This window comes from Centrocercus urophasianus, unplaced genomic scaffold (assembly GCF_019232065.1).
Source record: "Centrocercus urophasianus isolate 14NV4802_14NV808 unplaced genomic scaffold, USGS_Curo_1.0 seq_14, whole genome shotgun sequence".
Taxonomy (NCBI): domain Eukaryota; kingdom Metazoa; phylum Chordata; class Aves; order Galliformes; family Phasianidae; genus Centrocercus; species Centrocercus urophasianus.
In genome coordinates, this window is record NW_024884586.1 from 51,905,671 (window position 1) to 51,918,548 (window position 12,878).

General features: G+C 43.9%; 1 protein-coding gene across 1 annotated transcript in view; it reads right to left on the minus strand.

The window, feature by feature from the left end:
• Positions 1–12,878, minus strand: part of FANCM (FA complementation group M) — a 60,055-nt gene that overhangs the window by 16,440 nt on the left and 30,737 nt on the right. The window contains exons 11-13 of the mRNA XM_042814340.1: positions 11,909–12,140; positions 7,583–7,740; positions 6,858–7,010 (exon numbers count right to left, since the gene is read on the minus strand). Coding sequence (XP_042670274.1) covers positions 6,858–7,010; positions 7,583–7,740; positions 11,909–12,140 — 543 coding nt within the window. The remainder of the gene's footprint in view (positions 1–6,857; positions 7,011–7,582; positions 7,741–11,908; positions 12,141–12,878) is intronic.

Below are 12,878 nucleotides of genomic sequence, written 5' to 3' on the forward strand. Positions count from 1 at the left end.
TGTGCTCCTCTTGCTGACAACAAGTGGTTACCAATGAATCTAGCAGTTCTAACACTGCCATGGTTTCAGGCAGCTTCTTTGGAACCAATCCACCACCAACTCCCCCTCTTGCTGTCCCCACAAACACGTCCTCACACCCAAGCCACTGCCGTGTCCCACAGCTCCAGCCCCTGCTGATCAGAGTGGCTGGGAATTCCTGACAGGACACCATCTGCTCCTCTTCAGTGGCAGCTGGCTGCTGTTCATTTATCTGCTTATGCTAATTTTACTGACACATCGGTTTGAGAGAGCAGCAGGCTGTGCAGCAAACACACAATAAGAGCATTAAAAACATCCTTCACAAGATTTATTAGCAAAATCAGGCTTCTGCACCCTACCAGCCATGGATAGGTGGATATTCCAGAACAACAGAAGTGTCAGCAGCACAGACTGCCCTGTTATCTGACATCACAGATAGGTTATTACAGCTGACATTTGCCCTTTGACTTTCTCAGCCTGGGATGTCCCTGTGCTGGGAAGGGTAGGAGCACACAGGGAGCCATGGCTCAGAGGCATGCTGGTGGCAGGTTAATGCTTGGGCACGGTGATCACAGTGCTGTTCTCCAACCTTAACCAATCCGTGATTCTATGATTCCACGACGGCTTGAACAGCATTATTTAATTCCTATGGAAATACAGAGAGCAAACTCCTTCCTGCATTTCCATACCCCTCAAAATATAAATAGCATCTTCAGTGACATTTGGTGTGTAAGAGCTCCTGCAAGAGGCACCACAGGACTGCCACTTACCCTTGGAACTTAGTAGAGAAGTGCTTTGCCACATCAGCCTTCTGTAACAGCTCAAGGAACGACCAACCAATTATTTACCTACATATTTTTAGCTGGTGAAACACAGCATGCAACTACTTCTTAAATGCATAGATCTAAATGCAAAATTTCAGTGCACAGTGTTCCCTCCCAGAATCCAATCAAATAATACAACAGAACAAAAGAGCACAAGTGAGCAGCAGCCAGAACCTACAGACCGAGATCTCCAGCACTACACTGACAGAAGGGAGGGACAGCAGGAGTGCAAACGTTAACAGTAAAAACTGGGAAACAGCAGGCAAAGGCATACAGTGGTGTTATGGATTTCATGACACAGAATGCACACAAAGCTGCTCTTGCCTGCAGATTTAAGGCTGGCAATCCTATATCATGTCTTTTATGTTCTTATGGTTTCACTATGATAGGATATTACTCTATGATTTCCAGAAAACTGAGAACATTTAATCTAGGTGGAAGAAAGTGCTTCTGGCCAATATGTCTGAATCTGGCCAAGGAAACTTTCATGCAGCACTGTACAGGAACAAGGAGTCACCACTGAGCACAGCAGGAGCATCACCTCCATCCTTCCAGGTGCCACACAAGTGCCCGATCCATTGCCCCTTTCACATGGCTGATACCCCCAAATCTTTTGCCTAATCACTTTCCTGTTCTTGCTGTGAGCATAAAACCCCATAGGAGCATTGAACACAAAGCACCTGCAATTAAAGGTTGGAACCATCTAAACAAGGTCTTAATTATAGTTTGAACTCAAAATCATCTGGCAGTAAGATCAGAAGAATCGATATGGCACAAGTAAACTATTTTAATTGGAGAGCTGAGATTTTTGGTCTTGCAGGTTCTGCTTGGCAGCCTCACTGCCTGAGGACAAAGCAAACCTCCTTCCCCATCACACTGTGAAGCTCTGCTTTTCTTGGTTTGGTTTTTTCTTTCTTGCAGTGAAGAATGAGCAGGGATGCTTCTGCACAGCGTCTTGTTGGGAACCCCAAGAGAAAGTATTTGCTTTATCTGGTGACTGCAGTCTAAGCCCGATTTGGAGCCCAGGCTATTACAGCTGCCCACAGTTAAAACCAGCAGTTCCACAAATCGCTCAGTGTATCTGCCATGAACACGGTGAACAAATACCATTCACTGCCTTAAATTCATTCTTTGTGCTGGGAAGGAAGTTTGGCACATCTTAGAGCAGTGTTTCAACCAGAAACACACTACTGCCAACGAGGGCCTAAAATGCTGTCTACTTCACGGCCCTTATTTGAACCATTTCTAACCTTGATCCAGTATCTCCTGGGAAAAGGTCATTTGGAAATACCCTCAAAATACATCTGATTTAAAACTCTAGGAGAGCATCTTCACGTTCTTTGGGACTTTAGGCTACCCCTGAAGCACTTTTCCCTTTGTCAGGAACTTCACCCCACGAATCACAGTTGGAAGGGCTCTCACACCCCCCAGCTGAGGCTGCTCAGAGCCCATCCATGGCCTCAGGCACTCCAGGGATGGGGCACCCACAGCTCCATCCATTTCCCACTCCATACACATAGCTGGGATTGTCCAGATGCAACACCCTGCACTTGTTGAACATCCTTATGTTTAGGGGGCCCCCTGGTCCCATATGGACACCACTCATCTCCATCTCTGCACGGACACAGAGCTGCTGACCACAGCTCCCTGCTGCACCACCCAGAGAGGTGCTGTCCTTCAAGGCAACACAGCACAGATGGGAACAGACAGAGGGTTTCAGTGGCAGTTCTGACCTCATCCCCTAAATGCCATCTCTCAAGGTGTTTGGTACCACAGAGTACTGAGGCAGAAAGGAAGAATCCTTCTGATGGGAGACTTTGGTTTTTCTAAGGAGAACCTTTGCTCTGACTGAAAGTTCCAAGTTCAGCCCTGAGCGGGAAATGGATACAGTGGTACTCCTGCATTGGACAACATCAAGACTGTTCAAGAGTCATTAACAACTGCCTGCCTCCCAGAAAACAAAAGAATGCTTTTGCACATCAAATTCCTGTTCTATCCTCAGCAACTCGGGCAAATAACATCTCAGTAAAAGTGATTACTTTGCCCTGACCTTGTTTCCAAAGGTATACAGTTTAATTTTCAAACATGCTGAAAAGCTCTTATTTTGCAGAGGGACAACTCGATTTGTTCCCATGCTGCAGGACAATCCCTGCTTGTCCAGTACAAATCCAGGCCCATCTGCCTTGTTGCTGCAGGCATTAAAGGCTTTAATGGAGGGATGGCAGTGTTGCAGGGCTCTTATTTGGGAAACCTTTCTTGATCTCCTCTCCGAGGTGCTTACTTTTCCACCAAACTATTAAAAGCACGTGACTGCAATGCAACTGTAATTATTTCACTCATTTTCACTTCTTTCATTTGAAAACATGTAGGCCTTTGAATCTTTTTAAAGGTTATGTAAAACGCAACTGCATTGGAGGTTTCTTGGAAACATTAACTTAATGAGTACAAGGAACAGAGAACCATATCAGAGCTGATACAGTCTGAGCTGTGTTGTGTTACAGAGAGAACACCTGCATACCCCTGAGTGGCTCCTATGAAGCTGTGATTGATCTCTGAACGAAATCCTTCCCGTGAAATAATTAGCTTCATTAGAAACTTGCAGATCATTTGGTTATCCAGGGGGAAATAGTCGTTTGCCTGGCTTTATATTTCATTCCTAAGTAAGAACATAATCTATAGAACAGTGGTTTGAAGCTCTCTCTCATGTTATTTAAGGAAATAGCTCTGACTTGTGCTCGGCGTTATCCCTCAGCTACTAAGAACTGCAAGTCAACGTCAGACAGATTAGCAGTGATATATTTGGCTATGGAATATTTATGGTATGAACATGGCTGCATGTAACTGCAGAGCCTGCAAAAGCTCCTGAAGCTCTGCTAAAACATTACTGCTTCCACCCACTCAATGCCATACCAGACCAACGTTTTAGGCAGATTTTCTTACAGGCTTAGCTTCTGCTCAAGGTTAACTCCCCAGAGCCTGCTCTAACATAGAATCATTGAGGTCTTTTCCAACCTTGATGATTCTAAGATCACCCAGACCAAGCACCAACCCATCACACCATGCCCACTGCCCATGGCCCTCAGTGCCACATCCTCTTCAACACCTCCAGGTGACCCCACCACCTCCCTGGGCAGCCTGTGCCACTGCCTCAACAAAATGCCTTAATTTGATTTGAAGCATCAATATTCTGCAAACACACAGTTTTTGGTAGAGAAAAAACACAGGCTTACAGAGAAGAATTTCATATGTTTTTAGAGATGTTCTATTATAGGAACAGCTTGTAGCCTAAGCAGGACCCAGAACCTGGCTGAAAGTCTGTGACTGAGTTACCTGGTCTTGTATGAGCCATAACAACTCCCTCTATATAAGAGGATATCAGAAATAAAAAACCAGCCAAAGTCATTGTAAACTATCTAAAGCCAGATATGTTCTGCTCAGGGCCTCACCCAACCTGACCTTGAACACCTCCAGGAATGGGAATCCACAGCTTTTCCATGCAGCCTCTGCCAGCACCTCTGAGTGATATTCTGTCCCATCATTGCTTTGCCACTGAAGGAAGATGGTCACTCAGGTGCCAGGAGGAGCATCCCTTTATCCAGCCCCACCACTTCATAAAAACGTTTCCTGCCATTCCAAAACACACTCACATCCTAAAGTAAGGTGTGAAAATCACCATCTGCTGCAGAAACAACCTTAACCAAGAATGCTTAGGTCAAAGCTATCTAGCAAACACAGAGCTGGAATTCAGAGTAACCCACCTGTGTGCTTACACTGAGCACATACAGCTGCAGATGCACTGCCCTGGCACAGCATACCACACAGCAGGCACTGAGTGCAGCCCCATCCCTGTGCCTTCAGCAAGCACCATGCATCACAGGGCATGCATGTGAAATGGAACAGGACTCCAAACAAGGAGTGAATCAAATCTAGCAGAAAGGCATGACTTTAAACCTCACAGTTAAGCAGCACAGAGGCAGAAAGGCACATGGGGCTGCAGTTTGCCCAGCATGGCTACTCATAGCTGCACAGAACCAGAGATAGGAACATGCCTAGGATCGATCTATCTATCTATCTATCCATCTATCTATTTATCTATCTATCTATCTATCCATCCATCCACCCATCCACCCATATCTGTATATATACTCACTGTTATAAAGGTGCCTTGATAGGCATGCAAAAATATAAAGCACCACCTACAAATCTAAACTTATTTTATTTTGCTCCATTTACATTTTTAAACGAACATTTTCTTCTACAAACAAGCACTCCCTATCAGAAAATGGTGGTGACAAATCATGCTGTCCTGGGAAGACTGGTACTGTCTTTCAGAGGTGTCAAAGCTGACTTAAGAAAATTAAGAGAAAATTAATAAAGCTTTTGCGCAAGAAACCTCTGCCAGTGAAGACAAAATAATCAAAACATATTGCATTTTTTGTTTTCTGAAGCTGTGATGTCCTTGAACCTTGACAATTTGGTGTAGATACAACAAACCACTAACTTATGTCTGAAAACTGGCTGTCAGTGCTTGTGAAGGGTCACCCTCTGTTCACTACACAGCAGAGACAGCTGAGCCGTGCTGTCACATTCCAGCAAGGGACAGCAGGCAGACACATCTCTACAAAAGAGATTTTGGCACTGCCCTTTGCTTACAGCTTCTCCTTTGGGAGAGTTGTGGGAGAAGACTGAGGATGCACTTGGCAACTAATGACACTGCTCTACACATTATTTTAAAGGTGCCAGAAGTGAGTACAGCATGTTCTGCAACTACGAACCTAAAAGTGTTCTGGCACCAATGCATTTTCACTGAAGGAATTTAGAACACAAGTGCTTCAAAATGCCTGATTTGGTAGTGGGGAGTGAAGTCTCAGACAAATGATTGTAAATCTTTTCACCACTGATTCTCTCATCTCTGAACTTCCTTCAGCTCTCTGTGTACCTGAGCTGCCCCCTGAAGTTCTCTCTCTCTGACAGTGTGTTCTTAACCCAATCTTAGGAGCACAGAGCCTAGAAAGAAATTAAGAATGCCATTGTTCTGTGATGGAGAAGCTTATCTTAGCTCTAAAAATCTATTTACAACTTGCCATTAATTTACTTTCCTAGCAAAGAGTACAACTACAATGTCTCCATTCTCTTCCTTGATTAGACTAGTTATTCAGTAAACTCCAGCAGCTTAGCAACAGATTCTGATGACCTAGAAAACTTCAACACAGTAAAAAGCAATATGAGGAGAACTGGAAGAAAAAAAATAACACGATGAACAACTGAAGACTTCAGGTACTCTCAACTGATCTACAAGCATTGCTGTGTACGTCTGTGCCTTTCATTATATACAGGAATATAAGCTGTACAGAAAAGTTAGCAAATGAAACTGTCATCTCCCAAATGGTTTTCATCATGTTTGCTGAGTACCCTCATCTTCTCCTTTAATTCTTAGGAGTGGTTAGATTTTTAATTAGAGCTTTTACAGAAAACAAAAAGCCTCAAAACACACCTGTCTTAAACGTGGAAATCATTTTTAAGAGATGCCTTTAATGCACATACAGGATTTATTTCAGCTTGAAGCAGAGGAGGCTCAGGGGATCTCCTCAATGCCCATACATACTGCAGGGAAGATGGAACCAGGCTCTTGTCAGTGGTGCCCAGTGCCAGGAAAAGAGGCAATGGGCTCAACGTGGAGCACAATATGTTTCTTCTGAATATCAGGAAGTATTCCAGTGCTGTGCAGGAGCCAGCACACTGGCACAGCAGGTCTCTCTTTGGAGATGTCCAAAAGCCATGCACAGCACTGGGCAACACTGCTGGGGCAGAGAAGGAGCAGAGGGACCTCTAGCTTTAACTGTTCTGTGATTGCGATGTTACAAACCTATCTGCAATTCCCATTACATCCTGGAATAGTGCTAGCATTGCTTGTAGTGACTTTGCACACTGACTACACAGAATGAGAGCTCATTATTTAAGCATTCTAACTGTGCACTGCACACTCACGTGTGTTTTCAAATGCAAACACCTTACCTGTTCTTGTCTCATCACTTCTATCATTTCCATAACGCTGATAAAATGGCGGCAGCGGTCGGAGTGGTCAACCATACTTGTAGGAAAAGGGCGGTTCTGCCAAATACTCCACTCAGACAAGGACAGCTTATGCACTGCCTCCTCTTCAGGCTTCTGCAGTTTAAGATTGGTAAGGAGATTTTAGTCAAGAGATTGTTTAGCAAATCCAGCGCCTACTTCTCTGTCAAGGACAATAACTACTCTGAGCACAGGAAAGAATATTGTCACAAATGCTGAAGTCTGGTGGGAAACAAAAAATCACAGGCTTTATGTTGCCAGAGCTGCTGATGAAGTACAGGTTGCTTTAAGCAGTGAAATGACAAAGTAATTCCTGTTTTCTCCCCTGAATGAAGTGCTTGTACAACTTGAGTTTTCCACCAGTCGCACTGTTATATAAACAAGGGAAGGAAAAACTGTGATACAATGCCATCATGAATACAGCATCCTGCTAGAACGTCTCAGAAGCAGAAGACAACTTACTGCGTACCATGTGGGGCTTTTTCCCCTATTTTTAATGGATTTATTTCAAACATCTAATTCCTAAATCCTTATCTTCAGAAACCTAAGGGAAATTCTCAAAATTGCCTTTTTAAGACAGGCATCCTTCAAACTCATGGGTAACTCTGTTACTCGGTGTTTCCATTAGGCCCAATGCCAAACAAGCATTACATTGAGGTTAAACTCACTGATGTCTCATCCAGGTTTTCTAAGGTTTCAAACCGAGTGTCAGGCAGTATTGGCTGCTTCACTCCATCATCTTCTTTAAGTCTGTACAGTCTGTCCCATATTTCAAATTCCTCAGGTGACAGAGACCAATTCTCACCACAGTGCATTTCCTTTCGATCTGGAAGGGGGGAAAAAAACAAGGGGAAAATATTATGTACTGTAAGAAAAGCGATACATAGAAAGATAAAGAAAAAACTTTGTGTAGTACCAGCCAGAAGAAAATACCTCCTTTTTGCTGCTCCTTTTTGCCACAAGTAAAATCAAACACAGACAATCTGCTGTCAGAAACAAAACATCAAACCAGATGTCTGTATATGTTATAATTATGGTACTATCTATGGATTGTTTTGGGAAAGGCCTCCTATAAGGAAACATTGGCAGACACAAGTAGAGGGACGCTCATTCAAACACCAGCTGGCCTTGAAGACAATACAGCAAACAGGGAAAGCATTTGGCTTGAATTTGTAAATGTAATTCTCAGTGATTTGTAAATGTAATTGCAGGGACAAACTGCAAATAAGCTTGGGAAGTGCTATACCTTGTTTGTTTAAGTTACTCTTGGAATACTGGAAAGCAACATTATTTTGTTATGCCAAAAATATTTCTTAGTCATTTCTTGACTAGATCTGTTTTCTATTTTAAGCCATCTGGGACATGTGGATGAGCAAGAGGACAGAAACAAAAGTGTCATGAAAATTTCCCAGGAAGAAACAAAGGAAGCAGAGGGCTTGTTAGCTGTGTAGATGCTCATAACACCAAGTGGGAAGCATGGGGCATCTGTGAGCATCAATGCTGGATGAAAGCCAGGTAGGTGCTTGTGTTGCAGCTGACTGAAGACAAGGCCCTGGTGCTGCTTGGCTCAGAGAAGGAAACCAAGTTACTGCAGCAGTCTGACAGCAAGCCCCAGTGCAAGCACTCCACACTTTGGCAGCTGTATGCAATAAAAACGCTTGAACCCCAGCAGCCCTCAGTGCAAACAGCAAAGGAACATAGGAAGCACTGCTGTTAAGAGCAGTTAATGTGACTGCTTGAAGCTTGGACAAAAACGCAGTTGATTTGACAACCGCCCTGAGACTGGATTTGGGAAGAAGAGGCAGGCAGCACCCTGTGCTGAGCTAACACTGTGCAAGAGGAATCAGCCTGCACCTCCCAGTCCTCTCACAGCACCACTGCCAAAGAACACATCTCCACGGAAGCACGTGAGACTCAATACCAGGTCCCCTAAAATTCTGAGTACAAGCCTCAATTCCTCTTGAGTCTTTCACAGCTGGAAAAGATCTAACCAACAATGACATTATTAAGACTATGGTTAAAAAACCAACCAAACAAAAAAACCCAGAAGATTATTACTGCTACTAGAATATTTTTGACCCAAGCCTAGGAGATGTTAGACTCATTTGTAACTACCATACAGTTCAGGGACCCAGTTCAGGGAGGAACAGAGACCTGGAGGAAATGAAAATCAAGAAACATCAGAAAAGTCTACCTCATAGCCTTCTGTTATTTATAAGAACAGCTAAGTTTTAGGTTTGCTTGAGCATTAACTATCCACAGCCACACACCAAGACAGTACTTCAGCCTTGAATCAGTGTGGAGCTCTGGACATTGTTGCCTGGGCAAGGAATAAAGGAAAGGCCAGGAAGAGGAGACCCATTTGAAGCCTAACAGCCAGTCCAAAGGGAGTTCCACTGCCCTGCTTCAGACATGTCTTCACATCCAAGAAGTAAGAGAGCTGCCTGCCAAGGAATCAAGGAGGCACTTCCAAACAGTAAATTCCTAGATGGGAAATAGCAGGCATCAGCAAAAACCTTCTCAGGCAAACAGATCTGGTTTGAGATAGCTCTGGCTGCTCTTGAAGATGGTTATCCAAAGAGCGTACCAGAACCTTCTGTAAGAGGTCAGGTGATGAACATGTCATCCAGACACATTAAAGGAAACAATGAGAACAACAGATGACTTCAGTTTTCCTGTTACAGATCCAGAGGACGACTCGTTCTGACAAAGCAAGAGGATCCTGTGATACCATCTGCCCAAGTAATGCACAGGGATCCTACTGTCCAAGGTCACATAGGCAGGAAGGCCTCCAGTAGCTTGCAGCATTCAGTAACAGCTACTTTGCAAAGCTCTGTGCCCACTAACCGAGCTATTACATTTCTGTTCCTGAGCAGAACAAACTTTTTGGGCAATACAACGTACTCTGTGCATGGCAAAACACACAACAGGTCTCTGTGAGAGGGAAGAATGGAAGGGAATCCCCTTGGCTTGCAGAGAGCACAGATTAATGCCTGACTTACAGGCTGCTCAACTCTTCCCTTCTCCAGAAACAACAATTCCATACAGCATGGAGAAATGCCCCAGTCGTCTGATCCAAACACTTGGACACCTCAGGCTGAGGGAGGAAAGCAGGAGCTGAAGTTGGCATTCAAAGCCTTCTTTTCCTATGAAGTGTAGTTGCTGTCAAACAGGGAAGGAACATGAAGCAGACTGAAAGTAGCCAAACACCAAATGAACCCCAAGAACAAGTGAAAAGCAAGGAAGGATAAATGAGGACATATGCAATGTTCATTACAGCTTCCACCTTCAACTTTCCAACGTAGAAGGGAACACTTGGATAAGAAGGAGAAAATGCAAAAAATTAAAGAGCTTGCTCTCCTTTTTGAGATTTGCCTTGAATATCATTTGCACTGGCAGCAGGCACTGCTTCATACAGTAACGAAGGGAACTGGAACACAAAGCTGGTGCTCAGTATGAAGAAAGTATCAGTAATTTACACTCTTGTAGCACTTGTTTGCAAGACAGGCAGTCAATCCCATCTATCTTCAGCCAGGGACAGATCACCACCTACACGATGTATTTCAGCTGTGGCTGCTGCTAACCTACTTTGCACAAAAGGAACCTGGTAATTATTGCAGCCTGCCAAGTGCTATTCCCTCAGCAGGAAACATGTTCAGCCAATTATCTGCTCTATGCACCTTGTGTCTCTTGGTTCTATTTTCTAGGACAGACGTACAGATTTTCTACAGTGATTAATTCCACATTTTGTTCTGCTCTACCTTTTTATGCCACCCTTGCTTTTCCTTACTGGGTGCTGCCTGGGTTGTGTGCAAAGCCCAGATAAGCACACCTTACAAATGGAAAAAAGTGATCAGGAGGAGCATCATGGCTGTGCCTGCAGCAAGGCAGACTCACAGAGAGGTAAGGCTGAGGATGGTATGTGCAGACTGATTTACTGATACTGATCCTTCTCCTTCACATTTCTCCCATGAAGGATGCTGAAATGGGAAACTGTTTCACAGCCAAAGAGGAAACTGATAATTTCTGCACGATCTTGTAGCTTACTTCCCCATATCTTCCCCACATCAAGAAGTTCAGGCTTCTTGATAATAAGAAATTCTGCGTTCAGAAGTGCTTAAAATCCACAAATACACTTTAAGTGTAACTACTTGGATACTGAAAGATAAAGTTTCTCAAGTCTTTCAGAAGCTTTTTCCTTCAGGGCATTTGCTGTTGGTCCTTAAGGTACTGAAAGCACCTAATAAAAGAGATTGTGAATGATTTCCAAGTATTTGTAACAATTAGCTGCTTCATCTATCTTGTAATCTTATTCCAGTGCCATGGCAGTGAACCATCTAAGGAGCCATTTCTCTTTAAAACTCATTTTCTTCCACAAGTTTTTGCAATTATAAATCACAAAAGAAATTACAGAATGGTTGAAGTTGGAAGGGACTTGGGGGGTCCAAGCATCCTGTTCTTGCTTTCTCCCTTTTGTCCCTTAACATTCTCCAGTTTTCAAGCACTTCTGTTTCACTGTAATTTCCAGCAGTCTAAAAGATCTATTTCCTGTATTAATAGAAGCATCAAGCCTAGACCTCACAGCTCCAGCCCAAATCCAGTACAGATTTATCACCAAACACTTGGTGACCAGCATGCCAGCTGACACAGGTGCATCAGAAGCCTTCAGCAGACATTAACATTTGCCTCTTCTTTTTGTAGCTCAAGTTTCTGACCCCAGTCATTGACTCTACGGGAAGCTTTATGGAGAAGGATGAAACAAAGATCTGATACGAAGGACAGACATTTAAAGGCAGGACTGTGATGTGAGGATATTAAAGAAAAAGAAGGCAGCATCGAAGCAGAATAACACAGCTGCAAGGTTACAGCTGTTAGAAGGGCACTTCTGCTCTAGACCCAAACCGATGTGAGCAGGCACTTTTGATATGCTGTAAGATAACAACATGATATAGCAGCTTGCAGAGTGCTTACAGAAAACACCATAATCCTCTTACCAGTGACACAGGAGAAGAGAGCAGATTTATGGTGGAGAGAACTAGGTCTCCCTCTGGAAGGCTTTCTTGAATCGCTTGGTTCGCATTTTTCAGCAGTAATAAACATTCGGTGCAGCTCTGGATTTATGCCTTCTGGAATCATCCGTGGGCTGTGCTGGTAAAAATGAAGCATTTTGTTTCCTGAAATAGCTTTCTGGATGTTTCTTTTGTTGGACTGGCTTTGATTGTAAGTCTGTAAGAGAAAGGAAAAAGTCATACGTTGCTGAAACGCACAGGGCTTGATCCAAAGCAAAAGAACACCTGAGTGTCTGTGAGGTCTCCCACAGAACAGCAGGGGTTGGAAGGGCCTCTGGAGATCACCCAGCTCAACCTCCTGTCAGAGCACGTTGCACACATGGGCATCCAGTCGGGTCTGGAATATCTCCAGAGAATGCTCCACAACCCCTCTGGGCAGCCTGTCCAGCGCTCTGCCACTCTCACAGCAGTTCTCCCTGGTGTGATTACGGAGCTCCCCGTGTTTTGGAACGTACTGTAATGCATTTCTATCACCGGCTTTTTCCCCCCTCAAATGCAGATAAAACAAATCCCGATGGTCAGTTAGGTCAACAAAATGCTGTGTTCAAGTTCTTGACCAGCAAGTTCGGGGCTGGCAGCATGCATCCACACCATGGGAACCACAGCAGAGCAACAGGATTTGAAGAAAACATAAAGCAGTGCAGCTCCACAGACAATCTGATCATGGTTACATCAGAAATAGCTTGCGAGTCCTTTTAATTCCTTTTTCAAAAGCTTCCACAATAACACACATCAGTCAAATTGAATTTGAACTATCATCTCTTTGTACCCATGCAAGACGTGCAAAGCAGAGTAAGAATCTAAGAGGCACCAAAGAACAGTGACTGTTCTCTAAGTTGCAGGCATGCCTTAAAACTCCTGACTACAAATAAGACAAAACACAAACACAACATGC